Here is a 24,592-nt window from a genome sequence, read left to right as displayed (position 1 = left end):
AGACTAAATCTTTCTTGATAGATCAGTCCCTCCTGTCTGATTTTTGTAGTTCTTTGAAATTTCTCTGCTTTATTTCTATCTCAGTACCAAAAGATGCAACTGTTAAATTTCTGCAGCTACTAGAAGCTCAGGTCAGTGAGCGGGCAAAAGCCTGCTACACCCTGCCCTGGCTCCACAGGTCCACATCACCAAATGTGGCTCGAATTTAAAAGTGCCCACTTGGTGTAACTCAGCCAAAGAACAAACTTGTTATACCGTCCATCTGCATCAGACCCTTCTAGGACACAGAGCAACTGGTCTGCTTAATTTGACATGACCAGAAGGAAAGACTGAATATACTCCATGGGTGGTCCACACTGAGGGGTAACCTGGGCTCAATTCCTTAACTTAACACTTGCCTACATCCTGAGATCTATTGAGGGCCTCTCACCACAAAGCAAGGATCCAATTTTAATAGCAACAACCAGCTCTAAACTTTATATAGAGCAATTAATTTTTAGAAGCAGCAAAAGAGAAATAAAATGGGGGTAGAGATACAGGAGCTGACAGAGAAAAAGTGGAAAAGAAGTAAGGCATGATAATAGTTAAAATGAGATTTGCCCTTAGAAATTTTCACAACCGTTCTGGTTTGAGACTAGAGGAAAAAAGCCATAAAACTTGCATTTCCTCAGTAACTTAAATACTGACCTGTAGCAGCTGTGTTGCTGTAGCTCTTTGTTCAGGATTTTTCACTAAGCATTTCTTCACAAAATCTGTGAATTCATCAGACCAGAGCTCTGGCTTCCGGAAGGTTGGAGGGGGATTTGTAGGAATCATAAAAATAGCCTAGATAAAAATCAAACAACAATAGCAAGTTTAAACAAAACACATCATCACAGCACTGAAGCCATGTAAATGAATTGCTTTATCCACCTTTCTTATCAGGCTAAAAATCTGGAAGACAAATTTTAAGTAAGCTAGGATTTCCACTCAGATGGGGATTCAGGAAGTAAATCCATCTGCTATTAATGTAGCTACTTCCCATTAGATTTTCTGTGTTTAAACTGTACCCCACTGAGCACATCACTCGTTTTTATCTATTGCTGTTTATTAATCTCAAGAGATGATTTTGTTCTTTCAGAAATTCTTAGTAGAAATGATAGCACTGCTTGTTTAAACAGACACATATAAAGTTGCTGTGAAAAGCCAAGTCCACCTTCTCCTCTCTTAACTGCATTTAGTCTTATAGGAGACTTGCTTAGGAAACTTGGTAGGATTACTATTTCCTTTTGCATTCATAATTCTTCAGGTGTAGTTTTAAAACTTGCTTTTCCTAATAAGACCTAAAAGCATATGCTAAAAGACCTAAGACAACACTAAAAGATGACAAAAATGAAATAATCAAGTAACTTGTCTACTAGCAGTGAGAATTTACACAAAATTGAAAAGGCAGCATTTTACCTATATAATAAATTTCACCCTGCAAAGAACCATATGCAGACAGATTTTTCAACTAGGAAAAAGGATTCATGCTATATAAAAAAATGTTTGTCCTACTTAAGATTACATATATTGTGCCTTTTTCTTTATGATTTCTTCCACATTTTCCTCTAATTATAGATTTACACTTGTAGAGAAAAAAAAGCAGCACAATTCTGAGACACTACTGTAAAATAATGGGAAAGTTTGAACTTCTGTATGTAATATCTCAAATCTATTCAGTATCATTGTTTAAGATTTACACATGACAGCAACACACTATTCAGAGCTAGGTCAACTGACAGAAATAATAAGCTATTATTTTCTTCTAAAACCAGGTTCAATTCAACCATGTTTTCCAAAGTGAAAGGGAGTAAAAGTTCTTCATTTGTTTTTCTACAAGTACAATACATACTCAGAAAAGGGGGGAAAAAAAAAAAAGAGAGATTATGCACACTGTTAACATAGGAGAAGCACCAGAAGCTTCAGCCTGTGTTCGAAACACAGGGAGGAGGGAGAGGGAACTTCCTGAGATTTTATCCATAACTCCTTAAGAAGTCTAACTGGCCTTGAAAGTTGGTTTAACTTGTTCAAACCCTCATTCTAAAAATCTTCTCATATGCTGAACCCATGCAAAATGATGCAAAAACTTTACTATAATTTTAATGAGAAATTATTTCAGTACTGAATAGTTTGCTTTAATTCAAATACTTAAACATTTACAAAACTCATTTCATTATCTGCCTAATACAAGATTTACAAGAAGAGACCTCGGCATTTTGTTTAATAAAGATGTATGCTATGATAGCTTTATATTTTCAGTGGGCAGCCATGCCAAACTAGTATGTGAACTCAGATAGGAAACATGGCACTCTATTACCCCATAATTGGCCTTACCTACTTCACTTGCGATACAAGATCAATTGTCAGTACAAGTGAAGTGCTTCTGGTATGAAGCAGTGGCTGTTTCTGTCCTTGAAAGTAATGATCTCTTCTGAACCTTGAACTGATGACTTTTGATCTTATCTTCAGCTACTCTTAACAGCTAGCTCGGCAGTAGCTATTGAAAACACACAGCTGTAACAGAAGACTAGTAACTTCTGTTTATGTGGTGTCAAAATGTATACCTCCTGTTTGATAATAAACATTGACCTGTCTCTCCACAGGTAAGCAAAGCTTAGTTTCAGAGTCTGCCTCAGCTCCAATGTTCTGGGAAAACTATTTGCCTTTGCCAATTATTTTCATCAACTACACAGCAGTTAAGAACCACAGCAAATTAAATTAGTGACTTCTTTATAATTCACAAAGGACAATGAGAAGAAAGAGGGAATTCATGAATCATTCTTTTATGGCAAGCAATAAAAGTCACAAAAGGAGATATTCAAGAGCTAGAGTTAGGGTCCTAAACCCACATTTATGCTTTGTATGTATGCTGAAAATACCTACTTCAGAAACATGTATATTTATTTAATGCTTAAACTGTAGGCTTTTTAAAATCTTGATACATGACATGAGCTGTGTTAGCTGAAAAAAAAAATTTAGATGCATTTTTGTCATGCAAGAAAACATGTAGAAACTACTTATTCCAAATGTTTAGTCCAACTTGTTAATTAAGTCATGCACTTGCTAGCATGTACCTCTCCCCCCAGCTCTCAGTACTTCCTTTTGTTAACTAGCTGGTTTTCAACTTCACCCCCTCCCCCCTACTCCCTCATTTTGGCTTGCATATTTCTTTGCATAAAAGTTAAGTTCCCTCTCTCTTTCAAAATAGTCTATGATTTAGCTTCCAACTACTTCTGTTTCCTTCCAAGAAGCTTGCAAAGCAATCACTGGAGAATTATAAAGCTAGTCCCAAATCTCCAGGAATAAAAACAAAACACTTATCTGACAGGAACTTATTCCTCATTTTTGCCTACATTTCTTGTCAAATACATCTCTTCTATCCTAAAAGAACTCTGTCCTACTTTAAAACAAAAAACTAAGCTGTTTCAGTCATTCCGTTCTGTGGGTGCTGAGGGAAGCAGGAAACCTAAGAGACTTGGTTTTTTCATGCTTCTTTCATCTTACTCTCTCTTTCTCCAGTCCTTGTATTCTCCCAAACTATTACTTGTAGTAATTTTTTGCCTCCACTCCACTTGTAAGTTTCTCTAGAAGTTTCCCACAGCTATTGGTATTAGTTCAGCTCTCACAGTAGGGCTCATGGCAGTGCTCAGACAGCCAGTGTTAGGCAACCATCGCTTAAAAGAAAAACCAAATATAAGCTACCATCCACCCAATTACATGGGCTGAACTGGCAGTAACAACTGCAGGAAACATTAAGAGGAAATTGTTCAACAGAGGGAGCAGGCCCTGACATACTACGAAAGAGCTGGGGCTAATTCTTCTCTCTCTCCCACCTTCAACATCGCCTTCCACATTTCCTTACGTATCTGAGGCAGACTGGCAAGTCTTACTCAAGTAACACATCAGATATGCAGCCAAGGTGTTAGATGGTACGGCTCAGTCTTCAGTTTTAACCATTCAATCATCCTTTTAAAAAAAATTAAAAAAAAAAAAAAAATCTCTAAGGTGCGAGGTGTCAGAACTCGGGCCTGAGGGACCATGGCAGCTTAATCAGTGTTTGTCTTCACCTGTCTGTAATAGAGAGTCCATTCCAAATGCGTCCTGAACTGGCCCTTCCACCTCTGAACCTTGAGCCCAAGTCTACTTTGAATCATCTTTCATACATTGCTCGGAGGCAAGTCCTGCACCCTGCAGTGAAACCAGAATCCAATGCAGATTACAGTATATATGTGACAACAGCTGGGGGGAAGATGCAGAGCAGCTTTCAGTGGCCACTTCTGAATTGGGCACTAGACAATCTAACACAGTTTCTACCACAACTGTTGCCTGGAAGCACTCACCTACCTGCCTGATAACCAGCAGTTACGGTTAAGCTGAATACTGGACTGAGGACCACCTCTTAAATGAGAGCAGAACTGCACAAGTCAGCACATGATTTTATTATTCTTAAAGGGTCTAGCATTTTAAATAAAGTCCAGGCTGAAAACATTTTTTCATGAAGTTTTTTCTACGGACAATTTTATTGGCGTGAAAATATAATTATGGTGATGATGATGATGAATTAGGAAACGCCAAAAGAAAAATGAGACCCTCATATACCACATCTGGAATTTCCTAATCATAAAATCCTTGCAGCTCATTCTTCCTGTCAGTCAGGGTAATACATCTGTATTTCACACAGCCCACAAACTCATTAAATGATCAACAGTAATTTGGTAGAGCTACTATGTGTCTTTTGGGTTTTAGCTCTTGAATAACTTATCTCTATTGCTTAGTTAAAAGACTTGTAATAAATAGCAGGAAATCAAAAGTATAACTTTTTCTGTTATTGTTTGCCCAGTATCATGAATGCTGCTGAAGAAGACAGCAAAGATTTTTATATTGTGGCAATTTTATAATTTTCATGCTGTGAAGCTCCATTGCTAGAATCTACAGAGAGAAACTTTTTTATAAAGAAGGGAAGGACACTAGACATCCACAGGCACTTTATGACTCCAGTTTTTGGCACCACAATTATACTACTTAGTTTATCAATCTACTGCAGAAAACAAACTCCAAAATACATTTAAACTCAGGAACACATTTTAGAGTATGAAATCCTATTTAAGGCTGGGGGGGTTAAATATTGAATACCATAACATTTTATTAACTTTAGAAACAAAGAATCAGCTGAAAGACACATTTTTCTCTTCTTTGTGATACACATCATAGAACTTCCCTCCCTTCTTGAATGGCCTTCAAAAAGGCTACTGAAACACTACTGATTATTCAATTTCACAATTCAATAGCTGTCTAGAAATGAAATACCAGCATGGACAAGAAGGGTGACATACTAGCAGCTTCTACCTTGGTTTTGCTTTGTTGAGCATTTTTTGGTTGGGGTTTTTTGGGTTTGTTTTTTTATTTTAATTCAGAACTACAATATTGTTACAACAAAGTTTTTTACAAAACTTTGTGACAGTGAAAAACAAAGTTACTGAACAACACCTCATGTGTTTAAAGACAAGGAAGTCAGTTTATGATCTGCTTCAGTGTTGATAATAAATTCAATTGTTAGAAGCACCCTAAAAATCATCAGCTTCCTTCTCTCATCTGCAAACACATTAGTTAATGAAGATCTTCTAATGCGCTCACACTTTTCGTGCAGAATTACAAACACATCAGGTTCCATCAGACATTTGCCAGATACTTGATCCAAGAAGATTCTCAATATCCTCCGAGTTTGACAAAACCCCTAACTGGAATCTGAATGTGGGATGCAAAATGTTTGAAAAGCTTAATTATCTTTCTATGTGAAACATTACTTCTGTTGAAGAAGCCAATACCATTTTTTACTCTTTCTTTTTGGGAAAAAAAAAAGTGGCTTCTCAGTCATGCACCAATTTTCATTCATCCAATTATATCTTCCTTTTTTTTTTTGGGGGGGGGGGGGGGGGGGGTTAATGCTGCTCTTTACTAATCTCAGTGACAAGAGCAACACGAACTACAGAGATGAAGAAGGAAACCCTCAAATCAAAACTGTGCATCCAGCGGCCCATGCAGTGCTAGGTCCTTCATTTTCACTGCCTGTCTCATACCTCACATACTTCTAACAGAGAAGTGGCTTGAAGAAACACACTAAAACGGAGCATTCATTTCAATTTTGCTCAGGAAAAACTGAACAATTAAAGACTATAAAAAAACAAAAGTTGACAAGTAAATTTCATCCTCTTAATTTACCACTAACACTTTTCTGAAACTGTGTGTCATAAAAAGCATTTACTGAAGATACGTTCAGTGAATAAATACTCCAGACTGACCTAGCCACCCAATGGATAACTGCTTCTCCCTCATCTTAGCTAGAACACATTTTTGGTTTAAGCTAAAATATTGAAGAAGCTGTTACCAATTTAGGGGAAAAAAAGATGTTCAGTAAAGTTACTTATTTTTCAGTTGACATTAATAATGAATTATCAAAACAAAAATGTTTGGAAATGCCATCCGAAAAAAAAACCAAAACAAAACAAATAAAAAAAAAAAAACCAAAAAAAAACCCAGCAATTACATTATTCTGAAAGCTAGATCATCAAAACAGAAAGGAAAGAGTTTTTGCCTTTCACAAAACTTGAAAAACCGATAGTACCAAATATTAAAAAACACCTAGTCTTAGCAATAAAACTAAATTTCCAACATTAAGCAAAAACTTAAAGATTCCTATCACTGTTCAAACAAAAAGGCAGTTTCTTCACCGAGAGTTAGCAATGACTGTTCATCCAACCCAGTGACAGAATGAGAACACCGTGCTGTTACACCCACCTGCCTCACAAGCTCCCAGCAAAGCATAGAATTATCAACACAGGGCTAAGTGCAGGAAGGCACAAGTGTAAATTTAGTCCAGAGAAATTCCAAACAATAATTGATAGAGAATTTTTAATCCTAATGAAAGGAAATATATGTGACATTTAACATGCAATTCTATTGTGCTCACCTCAGTATTCTTTAGTAATGACCACTGATTAAATCACATACACAGTACTACATACAGTAAAAATTACATTCAAATTATTTTAGGATAAAGTGACAGACACCTCACATATTAACACTAAGAGCATTTAAAAAAATAAAACAAAACACCAGAACAGAAGGGAGGAAAAAAATAAAACAAAACCCACACAACTGTTACCAGTGGTTTATCAGCCATTTACTGTCACAAGCTTCCCTCTGGAATGGCGACCTTTGCTGTTCAAAGCAAAGTATGATTCACTTAAGATGTAAAGTAATAAAGTAATAAACACAGAGAAAAAATACTTAATGGAAAGAATAATCACATGATTAACAGCAAAGATGGGTTACTGAAAGATAAGCCATTTATATTGACCTGTATATTTATTAGTGCTAGTAAGTTCATAACATTTTGACAGCGTCACAATAGGTTAAGAATGTAAAGATACCAATCTCAAACATTTTGCAATAGTGCAATTGTAAATCTACTGAAAAGGATCAACCCTTGCCTTGTTAGCACCGTCACGCAACAGAACTGTGCCTCGAGATTCACCTCTGAACTTACTCTTTCTACTAAAGGTGGGAGTTGGACTCGATCCTTATGAGTCCCTTCCAACTTGAGATATTCTATAATTCTGTGATACTTCCTTTAAAAAAATTGCTTTATATTTCAAAAGAATATTACAGATAATTTGTTCTGTGACAACAGCTTGAAGTTGGCATTCTAAGGCCACAAGTTCATTCAGTGTGGGGGGTTTTTTACTGGTTTTAAACAAGCTCACTTATACAACTTATTTTTAAATCTCATCACATATCATAACTTTAAAGTTCTACCATGTCCCGAGGCAAATCTGCAATGATATATTTAAAAGGCAGAATTTATTGCACTGGCTGTTATCCAATTAGCAAGACAAAGAGCAAGTTCCCCCTGCTCACTCATCTAAAAGGATCATGTCATCTGCATATGTCTGTTCATTCTCAAAACCTTTTTTCAGATGAGTAATGAAAATATTTATACCACCAATCTTTTCCCAGAAATATCACTTCAGCATGCTGTCCTACTGTCAGCTAATTTATCAATTTATTGCGGGGGGGGGGGGAATGTTTTTGAAAGTTACTTGACCTCTCATAAGTCATCACTTGTACTGTCCAAAGAGATCTCAAAGCAATTCAACAAATGACTTGATAGAGTTGTATGCACAGAAACAACTTTATCTGCACTGGCCTTCTTTTGCTTGCTTGTTTCTTCTTCCTCTCCCTTCAAGTCCAGCAGACCTACCAATATTTCTCCAGCCTTTCTTCCAACATATTTAAATAATTCCCTATGATTTGGGGAATTCTTCATAACTTTTGCCTGTAGGTTTTTCAACTATTATCTTGTCCCAACTTTCCATCTTTCTACTTTAAAATGGAATAGTTTGAGGTTTTCTATCCAATTCAGTAGGGCTGTTTGAATTTCGTGGACCCAACTCTTCAGCACAAAATATTGTCAAATTCTGCAATTCTGTCATTCAAATGAATGTTGTCCTCCCATTTCCTTTTTCTTTAGCAACATAACATTCAAGTCCCCATTTCATCTGCAAGGTTACGAACTCATTGACATCAGTGAAGTTACAACAGAAGAGACAGCCACCAACCTGATCCTCAAAATTCTCCCCTCCTTTAAGTTAGATAGCAAGTCTTTAAAGAAGGGCAACAAATGCCTTTCGAAAGTCTTTAAAAATGAAAAATGACACATGGAAATATCTGCAATCTCATGAAAGTTTTCTAACTGTTCTTTGGCTTCATTGGGGTTTTTTGTTGTTTCTTTGGGTTGTTTTTTTTTGGGGGGGGTAGATAAGTGAAATTACACAATTTTTAAAGCAAAGCCATTCGCTGAAAACAAAAATAATTTCAGGCTACTCAAGATTTTGTGCTTGAACTACCCCAGGCAGCTAAAGGTTTTGAATTTTATTTTTTTAATTGACATATACAGGAATTTTCAGAGAAAAATACCTAACTTGCAAATAATCCCATATAGGTACAAAACAGTATTATTACTTAACATTTTATTGAAAGGTTATATTGAAAGTTCACATGCACAATAATTACAAGTCTCCACATTTTTACAGTGTCCAGGGACAAAAAAACCCAACCAAACAAAAAAACCCATGATGACTAAAAAAATCCAAACACTACCAAAAAACAAGACAATGAAAGTCAGCAAGTCTTACAAACACACACAAGAATTTCAAACACCTGAAAGGAACTGCAGACACCATCTAGGAAAGTATTTCCAATAATTTCACTCACCAAAAGGAAAACCTAAATGAGCACAAATTAATTCATGATTATTGTTCTGAAAAGTACCCTCAATCTCAGCATTGGGCAAGCAAGATACATTTAATCAGGAGGAGGTGCACACGTGTATGCACATGTGTTTTTTTAAAGATTTTTTTTTTTCTGAGGGAGGGAAGAGGGTTTTTTTGGGGGGGGGTTAAGGTAGAAGAAAGAAATAGATATTAAGCTGTCTTTAGACTGAAAGAAATATCTGGTATAGTGGTTTAACCTTCTACTTCAATTTTTACTTGACATAGACTTGGAAAATAAGTTATTTTTAAACATAGTTGTATAGGAGAAAATTTCCTTTTGATAGTGATGGGCAACACCTCCTCTTTGTGAGGAAATCACCATAACAGAGGGATGGGCCCACTTCAGACCACTAGCCAATTTGAGGTTCTACTATAACCCTCAGGGAACTTACCAACATTTAAGAGCCTCTCAGACCAAACTATACATTATGGCAGATCTTTGCTCAAGAGCCAGGCAACTCACTGCCTAAAGGATATTTCCCAGCCACACAGGTATCCAGGAATCAAGAGAGGAAGAAGGTGTCTTCATAAATGTTGGGACCTCTCTCAGATAGAAGCATCCTGCTATCACTTAAATCCCCCCTTTCACAGAATTTGAGAGATCTAGAACATAAGAGAAGAGTCTTGAACCTGAACAACTTTTTCTTTTTTCAGCATTGAACTTGAACAACTAGTTTCTTATCAGTTACAAAACAAGGAAATGGTTCTGAAAGTGCACATTACATGACTGAATCCGGGGAACACTCTTTCGAGTATTGAGAGAAAGAATATTTCTTTCACCATAGTTTCTTTTACTCCTGATTCAGTACTATCTTGGAAATTCATAGACATAATGCCTACAAGCTTCCAATTCTGTTACCCAGACTAAGAAACTTACTTTCCCTCCAGGAAAACTCTAACAATATAGCTTACTTTAAGAATAAAATCTTTTCTTCCCACAGTATTTTCTGCAGTTTCTGAGAAAATGAGGCATTGATTACATCCAGAAATACATTAACATTTACTGAGACATGAAGTGGAAAAACTGCATTGGCAATTATATTTACTAATAAAAGAGTCAAGGAGTGAGTAACTTATATTTGTGAGAAAAAGCTGTAGTAAACTTGCTGGACATTAAATGTGAAACCTCTGCCATAACCACAAACACAGTAGTAATGACAGAAGGCATTCAAGAAATATGCAGTAGTTCTTATTTATTCAGGATACATTAGACCTCCAGCAGCAGTATTGTGTCCAGTTTTAGGCATCCCACTTTCAGAGATGTGAGCCAACTGAAGATGGTTCAAAAGAGAGCAACTATAATGCTTAGATATTTAAAAAACACAGTCTGCAAGGAAAGATTCAATGCATTAGGATTGCTTAGTCTAATGCGGAGGTGACTATAGTGAGAAACACGATAACAGTCTCCAACATGTTAAATGCCCCTTCAAAGGGGGAGAAAATACTCTTTTTTTCAAGTCTACAAAGAACAGAAGAAGAAGAGCTAATGAGTTTAAATTTCAACAAAGAATATTCAGGTTATAGAGTAGGAAAGCTTCCAATAAACTATCTGAGAGAGCACGGGTTGCTCGCTCTCCCTGCAACAGCTCCTCTGCCTCTGATTTTATGCAGATTATGTAAGGACTTACATTTAAGAGTCAATACTTTGAGAGGTTACAGGTAGCACAAAAGAAAGCAGGAATTTAATCTAGTCATGTCACAACTGGAATAGAGTCTTGCTGGAAAATAATCTGCACACTGTGAATTTAAAAACCTACAGTGGCTGACAGCTCACTAGCATGTCCAAAGGTGACTTTGGTAATTAAAAAAAAAAAAAAAAAAAAAAAAAAAAAGAGGATTATCATGCTTGGTCAGGCTAGGTACAGAAACAGAATGACCACGTTTAAAAGAAGAAACATGAAACACAAAGGAACAATGCTCACAGCAATGTCTGCTGCTTCCTATTTCACCATTTACAATGGCAACAGATGAACAGGTGACAGCAAAAGCCAACCAACAGCACAAAGAAAAATGACCCATTCACTTGCAGTGTTCAAACTAAGAACTAAAATTCAGCTGACAGATTATAAAATTCCAGATATTAAATGCCTACATCCCACTGAAATAATGGAAATGTCTAATTAATTACAGAAGGTTTTCTAGTCTATGAAAGAGTAACTGAGTATTAAGTTCTTACATCTTAAAGCTCTGTCTACCTTCAAGCAAAGAAGGGAAACTTCTTCTCCTGTCTCTGCTCCACTGACACCCAATGTACTGAGAGAATACAAGACTCAACAGCACTGCTTTCCCAGCTACCAGGTACGTATAGAGAACAGTGTTACTGTCCTTGCCTAGCCAGTATTTCCAATATTCTCCCTAATAGTTTCATAAAAATATGATTTACACTGTAGCCCCATAATTTCATTGCTAGATTAGTGTAAAAGTTATCTACATCCTTTCCTGTAAGGAAATGTAGTTGGTAGAGCAAATCTAACTTTTTTTTCTACCCCATAGACCATGATGCAGACACAAGCAGTGGGAGGCATCATAAAGTAAAATCTCTTTTCATTTGGTCATTCAAATGTCCAGAAGTATAAGCAAGGCATAGTATTACTTACACAATAACACTAGTCCTACATTTTAAAAAATAACACCCCTTTTAAACCAAAGTGAATAATACAACTACAAGATTGAAGTCAGAGTTAAAATTCAAATATACCACTGGAACTGATACTTCAGTTCTTCATGGCACTTTGTTATCTTGATAGGTGTAACCATTGCTCTCTGAAACAGAAAGCAAAAAATATGAACTACACAATGACATTCAAAAGTAGTCCTACCAAATGACAGAGGTAAAACAGTATACTAAAATCTGAACAGGCTAGGTATATAAAAAAGAAGTTATCTTCCTGAAATGGTATTGTGTCTGATGAAACTGGAATTGGTAATGAATGGTCATGATTTAATAACTGGTACAACATACATCCTAAGGAAGATTCTTCCAGAAAGGAAAATGTTCCAAAGAAAAAACAGACAAAATTCAAATGCCAATTATAATTTTTTAAAAGAAGACAGTAAAAAGGTAAAATGAACTATGAGCCAAAGTTGGCTCCCTGTATCTTCATTTTTATTTATCAAACTGAAAAATCTCTCCAACTTTCTCTTTTCCTGTATAAGACCAAAACTATGAGATGTTCTGTTTGTATTACAATTACACTAATTCAATGCAGGTCACTTGCTTTTTACTGAGTCCAGATGACATTTAGTAAGCAAACCATGGGCCAATTAGCTCTAAAAAAAAAAAAAGGGGGGGCTGATTGCCACTGGGTAGGTCACACAGTGGCTACAGAACACAATTGCTGGAATTACATTTTGACTAACATCAAACACAGAACTGAAGCTAAAAACTACCTTTTTTTATTTCTGCACACCTTCTAAATCTCTCACATTGAAATGTACTAATTTAAAAGCCATCTCTTTCCCACCCTGAGGTGACAGATATGAACAGAATCACCAGAAGTTTTTGTTGTTTCCTCTTTTTTCACTCAATTTAAAAAAAACACATTTTTAATATTCTAAGAAGTACAAACAATGTAGTTCCCACTTTATTTTTAATATCCCCAGTGGCTAACTAACCTTTTCAAACCTGCTCATTTGAACTTACCACAGTAAGAAAGAAAAACATAGCACTGGAGATTCAGTGAATGCTAAAAATAATAATGGTCTAAGCCTCTTCTATTTCTGCAATAACATTTGTATTCTTAAATCAACCTGAACTGCCAAGTAATTAGCCATACAATAACCTTTACTGATAATGCAGAGAAACTAGTTCCAGAGGGGTAGGAAAATCCTCAAGCTTATCTCCAAGAGGCAAATAAACAATATGTCTTTGTTAATGTCTTAGTCGTGATCAAGGGCTGAATCTTTTCTGACAAAAACACTAGCTATAAAATCATAATTAAAATCTATGCTACTAAATAAAACATCAGTTTAGGCTTAGTGTAACTGACTGCAAATCTGTCAATGGTATTCTTTCTAACCATGTCTGGATTTGGCATCTTTTTTTCCGAAGACTTCCAGCTCTTAAACAGTAGTATCAACTGCCAAATTAAAATGTAGTACGTATTATAAAATAGTAGCCCAGTTTCTTGTTTATTCTATAACACACTGAATTATGCAAGTTAGTTATTATTTGTATCATCTCAAGGTTTTGTACCCATCTCTACTTCCTCCCAACATGACCTACTCAGCTTTTAACAAACTTCACCCAATACAGGCAACAGGAGCATAACGCAACACATGCTAATTAGATGCCATTATGCTAATGGCATCTAATGCTAATTAGATGTCCTCCAGACTTGGTTATCATCTTCAAAATATTGCACACCCTAGAGGAAATACACAGAAGTCCTGCAGATAAACTGCTTAGTTGCCTGTACATGATATCACTCTACAGGATAAAGGACATAGGAAAAAAAATTTCTTCATGTAATTAAGAAAAAAGCCCATAGCATAAGATGTAACATTTTGAGGCCTGAAAGATATACAGACACTGAGATACAAGATCCACAATGGCCTTGCATCTAAATTTCTTAGCTTAAACCAAGTTTTAAACAAACCCGAAGGGAGAATATTAAAAAAAAAAAAAAAATAGCAAGCATCTATCAAGATTCCCAAATTATTTAAACTGGAATATTTTATTGCAACACTGATAAAATGCTATATGTTTTGGTTCTGATCTGTGGTCTGTGTTGTACTGCCCTGTCCAAACACTTACTTATCAATCACATTTTCTAAATTTTCGTTAGGGTCTGGTTTAACCTATTGCATTTTGTTCCATTCAAAGGTATGTATCATAGCTTCCCTACAATGACTGTCACTGCAGAGAAACAAAACAAAACAAAACAATTGAAAGCAAAGCCTTGTTAGTGTAGGTACACCCAGAAATAGCATTCTTTCACAAGCAGTTTAGGGAACAAAATTTACTGCCTATATTACTGGAAAAATTACAGTTTAGCAATGTGGCTGTTGCAATCACTCAAGTATGCAAACAACATAGCAATGGTTGAAGCAGTGACTAGAAATGCTGGTATCGTATAAATGGGCCGTATCATACCCTTAATTCCTAGCAGCTTGTCCCCACTTTATACAAAAAGACCTCAAGGCAGAAGCAGGGGAAGGAATTTTGAATGCATGGCATTGAAGACATGGCAGCCATATACAGTTACACATAAATGGCCTTTCCTCTCTCCTTCAACAGATATGTTAGCGTTCATACTCCTGGTCCTTCTAGCAATATAACTATACATTGAGTAAACTAAATAGTTCACATGAAAAGCACCTCAAAGAGCATCTTATCAAGACTCATCTCACTTGAACAACCTCCGAATGGCACAGTACTTCACAGCACATGTATGGAACTACCAAGTGAAGGCTTTGCAGATCTGAGAAGGGCACACTTTGAAAATGCCGAAAATCTCACCTCTCTCTCTTGCTCTAATTGTATGTATTCATTCCACTCAAGCAGCTTCACAGAAATTCCTCTATCCAACATGACGGTCCCCAGCTTGAGGTTAATAGTATCTAAAGAGCTCCCTATAGCAGAGACAACAGAGGCAAGAGATATTCATAAGCAAACAGAAAAATAAAGCATGCCTGACATCTACAATGTTAGCTGAGGAATGCATGCAATTTTGGAAAAAAAAAAAAAGTATCAGCTGGTTAGCTTCCCAACATAAGAAAATAATAACCTAATCACAACAAAAGTCTGCACAGAGTCACAAAATTAATCAAACTGCTCCGTTCCTCTGCAGATCCAAGGTCAACAAAAAGGAAGACTCTATTAAAAGGTGCAGATGGAAGCAAATGACTACAGACCTGAAAGAATTTCTGAGGGATACCACAGTGTCTCAGAAGTACAGAATGGTTGAGGTTGGAAGGGACCTCTGGAGGTCATCTTGTCCAACCCCCCTGCTCAAGCAGGGCAACCTAGAGGCAGGTGCCTAGGACCATGTCCAGATGGCTTCTGAATACCTCAAGTATGCTCCAGCACAGTTCCTAACTGAATAGGGCTCCTAGCACTCAAATACAGCAGGACTGAAGAAAAACAGTACCTTGTGGAAGCCAATAAATTGAGAAGTAACACAAGTGATAAAAATCCTAAAGAAAAGGCTTCACATGGAATAGGGAGAATTGTTACTTGCTGTGAATTTCCAAGGCAAAAAGACCTCCTTTGGAAGTCCCCCATCTCAAAGGATAAGTCTTGAAACACTGTCCCGGATCCAACTTTTTCTGAACACTGTCAGAAGCTGTTCCTGAGAAACGTTACACTACTGTATATACCTGGGGTTGAGCATAATGAACAGTTTCACAGGGACTTGAACTTCCCTTGACTTCTTGCATCCTTCTTTTGCCAGTGTTCCTCAGGAGACTGACCCTCATTTGGGACAACGCGATCCCTCTTAGGAGATTGCTCCTCTTTGTCATATGTACATGTAATGTCCTCAGGCCACAGATGAGCTCTTATGTCAAAAGTTTCTGATGTGAATGATGAGAGATGGATGAAAGTGGTCATCATCTTTTTAGAACAGGATGAAGACTGAAGCTATACCAGACAACCTGAGTCTCAGGGGAATTGTTATGTTAGTTAGTTATGAGCTAGCACAGTGTGGATGTGAATTCCAGACATACAGTCCATTCATCCAGACCAAAGCAATATGCTAATATAAAACAGGGCCACCACAGGACTTTGCATTAAGAGCGCCATGACTGTACCTACAAACTTTACATCTTTATTAGTCCTTAAATTTTTCTGGAACAGTCTTTCCACTACCACTGTATTTAGAACTGATGTCTTTCCTCTGCAACCCTACACATTTACCCTAACACCAGGCTGCAAAGTGCACCCGAATCTATTTCAAATCAGAAATGAGAGCAACTGAATTGGAAGACAGCAAGAGCTGGAAAGCTGCTGAAGACTACTGGCTCAAACTTCAGGTAGAGAAAGGCTGGGCACTCTGCCTAAAGACATGGCATTCAGCCTGAAAGCACTGAGTGCAAGTGATAAAGCAAGGGTTTCTCTAGAACAGACAGCAAGACCAGAAAGTGCAGAGGGTGATATCTTGATTATTCCTCCTGCAGTTTTTCTTGGCTCTTTACAAGGAGCTACGTGGGATGTTCTGAAGCAATGACTCAGAAACAGCATAGCATACCCCAAAGGGCCTTTCCTGTGGCATAGCCCCTGGCACTGCATAACTAAGGCCCCCAACAAGCATAGTGTCCAGTGAATTATCTTCTTTGTCCATAAATGGATATGCCCACTGAAGAAGGGACTAAGCCTTCATAAGTTAAAGAGGACATAAAAACATAGCTAGGAATGCCATAAAGATGATTAAACATTCACTTGAAGAAAATTTCACTTATTTTAAGCAGGCCTTTATTTTAAGCAGTGGCAAACTCCATAGACAATCCTAACTGATTCTATGATTCTAAATCAGCTGACATACAAAAGGAAAGGGAGATGCAAGATTCTTCCACCCTTCCTTTACATGCAGGAAGCTAAAAAGAGCGAGTGTGAGCATGCCTGTTACAGGTTGCTGGGCTGTAACACCTTAGAATCATAGAATTATTTTGGTTGGAAAAGACCTTTAAGATCATCGAGTCCAACCATCAACCATGCCCACTAAACCATGTCCTGAAGTGCCTTGTCTACACGCTTTTTGAATACCTCCAGGGATGGTGACTCAACCACTTCCCTGGGCAGTCTGTTCCAATACCTGACAACCCTTTCAGTAAAGAAATTCTTCCTAATAACTAATCTAAATTTCCCCTGCCTCAACTTGAGGCCATTTCCTCTCATCCTATCTCCAGCCACCTGACAGAAGAGACCAGCACCCACCTCACTACAACCTCCTTGCAGGTAGTTGTAGAGAGCAATAAGGTCTCCCCTCAGCCTCCTTTTCTCCAGACTAAACAACCCCAGTTCCCTCAGCTGCTCCTTATAAGACTTGTGCTCCAGGCCCCTCAGCAATTTGCTTGACCTTCTATGTTGCCCTTACTATGTTAGACTGACACAAGCAATGATTTAGAAGGGAACCATGTAAAGAGAAAAGACAAATAATTCAGTTGCTTGAGTTGAAATTCAAGCACAGACTAAACTAAAAGGTTGATCTTAAAAACAGCAGCAGAAGTTTTAGATAGGATAAACTCAGGGTAAGTTAATTCAGAGATTCAATGCCTGTAATCATATTTTTTTCATACGACAATATCCAGTGACTGGAAGTCAAAGTTAAAATGTTTTCATGTGAATCTGACTATCAGTACAGATAAATACGAATGATTTACCAGGAGCTCCGATAAATTTTGCTCCAAAGGACATACTTGACATCCAGTTAATGTTGGGAATGCATAATAAGACCCATGTAAACAACAAACATTTTCTACACACTAGTTTAGCATTCCCGAGGCATCCATTCTTAGCAATAAAACTGACAGAGCCTCAGTTTAGTATCAGATGGCTATTTAAGTTCATCATAGCTCTTAGGCATAAACATTTCGTAAAAAGCTATATAGAGACCAACAGTTCATGCTCATGTGGTCAGCAAGAAGACGTCATGCAAGTTACTGAACAAACAATGCCTTCTGAGTGTTGGGAAACAAGGACATTAAAAAATAATTAAACAAATCCACGCTTTTTTGCCTGCCTGAAAATATCCAGCTGTAACAGGACATTATTTGCAAATATATATATAACATATGTGTGTATGTGTATATATATCGAGTTCTCTAAGAGAGATATATCCACACATATATATCCCTGTATAAAAAAAAACTAACTCCAAATATATACACATATGTGAGTTCTTTGATTACAGATACTGAGAGATATATATGGATCTTACATATACACATATATATCTCTCAAAGAACTAACTGTATATATATATATATAAATCAGTAAAAATAAAAATTCATTGTTTTCTTCACCTTCACTCAATGGAGGCAGGTTTCCACATTTTTGGAAGTAGCTTGTAACCATGGGAAAGAAATTATGAAGAATATAATGCTCATTTTTGACTGAAGATCCTGAGGCTCCTGACCATATATTTATCTTCTGGAGCAAGTTTTTTAAATACATTGCTCTACCTTTGAACAAGATTTGCATGTACTTCCCTACGAAGGCTGTCAGTATGGGAGATGAAGCATAACTCTAAGGTACATGAGCACAAGGCACAGCAGTTAAGGAAGGGCGAGTTCTTCCAATGTATCGGTTACATCACATTAGCTACTCACACTCATGCCCTGACCTCATGGCCACCGTTTTTTTCATTAGGAAGCTGGCTGTCCTGGTGTCAGCTGGGATAGAGTTAATTGTCTTCCTAGTAGCTGGTATAGTGCTATGTTTTTGAGTTAGGTATGAGAAGAATGTTGATAACACACTGATGTCTTCAGTTGTTGCTAAGTAATGTTTAGTCTAAAGTCAAGGATTTTTCAGCTTCTCATGCCCAGCCAGCCAGAAGGCTGGAGGGGCACAAGAAGTTGGGAGGGAACACAGCCAGGACAGCTGACCCAAACTGGCCAAAGGGGTATTCCATACCATGTGATGTCATGCCCAGTATATAAATTGGGGGAAGTGGGGGTGGGGGGATCGCTGCTCAGGGACTAACTGGGCATCAATCGGCAGGTGGTGAGCAATTGCATTGTGCACCACTTGTATACTCCAATCCTTTTATTATTACTGTTGTCATTTTATTAGTGTTATCATTATCATTATTAGTTTCTCCTTTTCTGTTCTATCAAACCATTCTTAACCCACAAGTTTTACTTCTTTTCCTGATTTTCTCCCTCATCCCACTGGGGGGGGGGGGGGGGGGGGGAAGTGAGTGAGCAGCTGCGTGGTGCCTAGTTGCTGGCTGGGGTTAAACCACAACACTGGAATGCAGAGACAACAAAATACAGGTGAAATAAATACTACTGAAAAACCCGAAAGCAGAGGTTCCCTCAGTGAAGAACCCCACCATGGCTGGGTTCTCATCTTCACTAAAGTTCCTAACACACTGCAGCTAAATAAGTCATAAATACCAAATCAGAGTTAGGTGCAGTATGCCCTCTTCCTCTAATATGCAAACTTCACATACATGAAGACCAAAAAATGTAATTCAAACAAATCCCCACACCAAATTTTCACAGCTGTGGAGAAACAGAAGCTGTGTGAAACAGAACTGCAATCTCTCAAGAAGGAAACTTTGCCAAGCTTCAACCCTCTGGCGTTACTTACCTTTCCTCTCCTGCCTGCTGGAGAGCTCCCCTTTGCCTAGCCAAAGCAGCAGGGATAAGAGAGGAGGTGGAAGAGAGGAAAATTCATGTGGAAATCAGGGAAAAAGACAACAGTTCTGAGCAGATCTTGCCTGACCTTAACAACACAGACCAAGCACCAAAGTTTGGGCTTAACTTATGGTGGGGGACCAGCCAACCATTACTTTGGCTCAAAACAGGGCCATCTAACACCCTCCACTTCCAGAACGCATCTCATACCTACCAAAGGACACAAAATCTTTTCTTGAGAACCTCTGTTTATGTATTAAAAATACTGATGAAAAAGCTAAGCATACATATTTTGTCTATAACAAGTACTCACCTTCATTTTAGTAGTAAATACTCAACCAATTTCCTTAATTAAATTATAAATACACTTCATGATAAACAGAAGTGAAAAAGTAGAACTTGTCTCATAAATTTGCCAGAGTTTCTGTGAAGAACAGCACCTGAAAACAACATGCCTCTCCTTCGCATCCCACCCAGCATTAAATTTCTCTGCCATTTGGACTTAACACCTCATACATACAAATGATTCTGTCAAGGAAGTAAAAGCCATCTTTGATTGACTATCATTGGAATGGTTATTTGAAACCAGTAATCACACAATTCTTTTAAATTCTTATCATATTACCAGTATTTCATCAGAAACAGATGTTAGCAGCACAACTTAGAATTATGGAACAACTTTTCTTTCAATTTCATAACAAATTAGGCAATGCTTAGTTGATGCATCTGAAAAAAGTTACAGAATCACAAGCCCTAAGGCACAGGGCTGGGTGTCATAATTTGAACCATCATCAGCTGAAACACAAAGGCATTGGAAACATAACGTTTTACTCTGTAGAACAAACTTCTCTTGCAGATGATAATCTTTATTTGTTAATAAATTCTGACGTCTCAACAGCAACCAAAAGCTACCCTTTCAATGTCAAAAGCCTAGCAGAATTCTTACAAACTTAATACTGACATTCCCTGAATGTTTACAAATAAGTACTGAAGCAAAAATAAATAATTTTTTTTAAAGTTTAATTATTTATTTATTTTATTTATTGAAGGCCATCTCAGGCATAGCAATCATGAAATGATAGAGTTTTCAATTCGTAACACAAAAGCAAAAACGAAGCTAGTGAAGGCAATTATGCAGAAGTCACCTCACCTTGTGAGTCTCCTACAGCTTTTGAGCCTAAGTAACAGTTCTCCCATTTAAATAGAAAGGAAGATATTTTCAGTGATTGGCTTTAGCTCCAGATCTGGTGTCTTGGCCCCTAGTAATCCAGTTTACTGCCTTTGAAGTCACTCTGCGAGGCTATTTATAAAAACATAATTGTCAAAGGAAGCTGAAAAAGGTGGAAACTTTTGTCAGTCGCTGAAATTCTGGAGTGTGAAAATGGTTATTTTAGTAACATGCACCAAGAGAGCCTTTTGATCAAAGTAATGTTATAACAGGCAAAAAAGAACTTACTGTGTAACTGCCAGGGTTGCCAGTCTCCATCCAGTCACCATGCATCTTCCGATAACTGTTATGAGTTAACTGTGTTACAAATGTAATTATGACATTCACTGTAGAACTTTTTCTTCCATTAACAGAAAAGGTTAATTTTATGGAAAATAAGTTCCCTTGAGGTCTGAAAGCTGAGCCAACCATGTTTTTATTTTCTGAATATAGGTAAGTAATCAAGGTAACATCCTAACTAGACTACTAAGCAGCAGTGGGAAAAGAACGCACTCAATTAAAAAAAAAAAACAACTTTCTATCAAATCAGAAATTTGGATCAGCTCAGCGACAATACCAGACAAATTTGTCAGGTAAGACAAACACAAGACATCATAAAACACTAGGCGCAAAAATCTTGACGCACCTTAGGGGTGTTCCCTTCCATGGCAGAAAGCCAAGTTGATTAAATTTTACACTTTCATTAAGTTGGGAGAAAAAGGTAGCAAAGGTGTTTAAAGTTTGTGACTATTTTCTCTGAGAATCTTAAGTTACAGCCATTTTGTGAAAGTTTTCAGAAGAACCCTGGATTACAATGGTTGCAATTGCGGGTGTGACTGTGCCATTCTGGTATAGCTAGAATGGATGGAATCAAGTCATGGCAATATCGATCTTCTGTGTTCATTGACTAAGTTTGTCCAGCACTCATACTGCTGTTCCACCACATAATCACTGCTGTTGAGACACATCCTAGATAAAACCCATCTACAATAGACATGTTTGTCAGTATCACAGTCACACTTGTGCTGTGTAACCATATTATGGGCATGTTAATCCAGTTGATTTTTATCAAAACTCCTTTCAGGCAACACTAAAGCAGCTTTAGGAATCATAGCACCAGATCAGAAACACTGCAACAGAATACACTCTCTCCTCCAGCAAGTTAATTTTAAAAAAGAAAGATAATAGGTTAAACTTTGTATCAGCTAACTTTGCGCTGAACCAAATCTTAATCTACCCTCAACTGGCATAAAGTCAACAAGCGAGCAGCAGAACTACTGCAGCAAATGCTTTAGCCACTTACAGAAATGCACTCCTGTGCCCACACTCAGTCCAGGCACTATGAATGAATCCAGTATTAAAGGTTATGAACTACAGCCTGAAACAGCAGGTATTTTTTACACAGAGAGGGGTAAACCTGTAAACAAGCTCAGAGGCCAGGTATGTTACTTTGGATACAGATGCACATTAGCGCAGTGTACTGCTTCTGAGCTGGAGCCAAGTCACGTACTGCCCTCTGAGAGCACTGCTATCTAAGTACCCATCAATTTTTCAGCACCCATCCAGACAGACATGCCCTTTGGCTTTTATCCTGTGCTACTGTTCATCTGGGACTATGGCAGCAAGACCTTTCTCTAGCACTGTCAGGTTACTGTAGCATTTCCAGTCTAGCAAGAACCTTCTAGCTGCTTCATACTCCACATTTTTTCACACCAAGAAAGTGGCATCACATCCAGTTGCTCCAGTCAACATTTACATATGACAATTTGCATGAATGCAAGAAGGATCAACTTTTAAGAAACTTTGTACTGATTTCTCTGTACAATTCAATTAATCTGACTGTTTAACAATACTGCATTCATTAAAGCTCCTCTTTCAGTTTGTTTTAAAAGTTAAGAATTACATGTGCTCATTTTCACCCCCCAAAAATCAAATGCTTACCGCTCCTGAATATCAAAAAACACAGTTTGCACAAATTAGTTGTATTATTCAGAGAAACAAACAAAAAGCAAGATGGAGTAACATTCCTCCCTCATCTGACAAAGAATTAAAGTATTTACAGTGCACACACAGTTGCTCTGGAGAAACTCCTGGAAAAAAGTAAAAGGAAGACAGTATGGGCAAAGATCACTTGTGTCTGTATGTACCTGCCCAATGTAGACATGCCCTCTGTCCGAAGGTCAGAGTTCATGATTATTACATTTCTTGAGGAACACCCCAGTTGAAATAGATTACTATTTCAACACATGCATGTCAGTTTGCCCATAAATCTTGTGCTTGCTAATGCTACCTGGTTTACATTTACCAGTGTAAACATTTATAGCATGAAAAAAGGAGGAGCAGCAGAGAGAATACTGGGCTGCCATCCCTGTTGCCAAGCCTACATCACTGCACCAGGACAGTGGGAAGTACTGCAGGGGCCATCACAGAACTTCATCAAAGGTCCTCCCCATTAAAATAGTCCTCTGAGAACAGATCACTTCATTATCTTCCAAAACTATTCTAAATTTCTGGGGGAGAATGGAAAATGTAACACACCTGAAACTTCCCAGACTCTCCAGTGTTTCTGTAGTTCTCATTATAAATCAGAAGTTCTCATTAGTTCTGATTTGTTCCACCAGAACACCAACTTTTTTTTTTTTTTTTCATCATCAACAGCATAGCATGGAGTTCAGGAATATACTTTGCAGAGGAGGCTTTTGTTGGTAAAGCAGAGTCTTTCAGGTAGGCAGGTAATGATAAGCAGTATTTCCAAGAATTACGTCCATGTTTGCTTTTCTGAAACACAAACTAGAAACTGATAATCCATTAAGATTTGAGGTGTTTGGAATGCCATATGTATAATCTTCTGTATAATCAATGTGAATTCTCAGACATGGTAAAGAAGCACAGAAGAAAGTAGAAATCTGGAGGTTACACTTGTGTTGGCTTTATTTCTTTCCCATGGGAACGCCAATAATGAGAACTTAAATCTGGAATAAAAATTTGGATCCATGCAGCTTTAAAAACAGACCATGCTATCTAAAAACTACAAACTTTTACTCTACTTTTCTGCAGGTAGACAATACAGCTTTCAAACACAGCTTTTTCTGCCATGGGGTATCAAAAGTACTTCCTATACAGTCCCTCAATGCATTTTTTAAATAACGTAACGACAAAAACTGGCATTAATACAGAAAATTCTAATACAAAAATCACAAACTGCATACCCAAATCACTCGAGTTAGTTCACAAACTACTGACTGTGTGTTAGAGCTTTGTTTAAGTATTTAGTCAGTAAAATAAAAGGCTGAAATGAAAAAGCCAGGCTGGTTTCATTCTTCTCTAAAACCAGGGTGGTCTACAGGCAATTTTTGATACCCCTGGTATTGCTGAAGAAACAAAACAAAAACAGGTGCCATCAAATACAAATTAAAGATTTAGTTCTATTTTAAACCACCTTAAAACAAAGTTTCCATAAACTTTTTAACTGATACTACTACAAATTTGACAATACTTTATAACAAGAAAAGGATTATAAGTTGTCTTTAGACCATCAAGTTTTAACTGAAACAAATTTAGACTGATTGGCAACCCCTCCTTTTAAATAAATAAATTTCTTCCATTAAATATGCATCATCCTTTTTAAAAATGACCTAGTGTACATTTTAAGGCAATATAATACCAAGGCAGAAACAGGGTACATACAGTCTTAATAAGCTTTCTCCATTCCAAATTTTACCTTCTTTCA

The 24,592-nt window shown here is 37.3% G+C and overlaps 1 protein-coding gene across 2 annotated transcripts in view; it reads right to left on the bottom strand.

Annotated features, from left to right (window-relative positions):
* Positions 1 to 24,592, bottom strand: part of STK3 (serine/threonine kinase 3) — a 144,711-nt gene that overhangs the window by 74,784 nt on the left and 45,335 nt on the right. For both annotated transcript variants that reach the window (XM_030011546.2, XM_030011545.2), the window contains exon 7: positions 688 to 825. In XM_030011546.2, coding sequence (XP_029867406.1) covers positions 688 to 825 — 138 coding nt within the window. The remainder of the gene's footprint in view (positions 1 to 687; positions 826 to 24,592) is intronic.

This window comes from Aquila chrysaetos, chromosome 4 (genome assembly GCF_900496995.4).
Source record: "Aquila chrysaetos chrysaetos chromosome 4, bAquChr1.4, whole genome shotgun sequence".
NCBI lineage: Eukaryota > Metazoa > Chordata > Aves > Accipitriformes > Accipitridae > Aquila > Aquila chrysaetos.
This window is presented reverse-complemented; position numbering and strand designations above follow the sequence as displayed.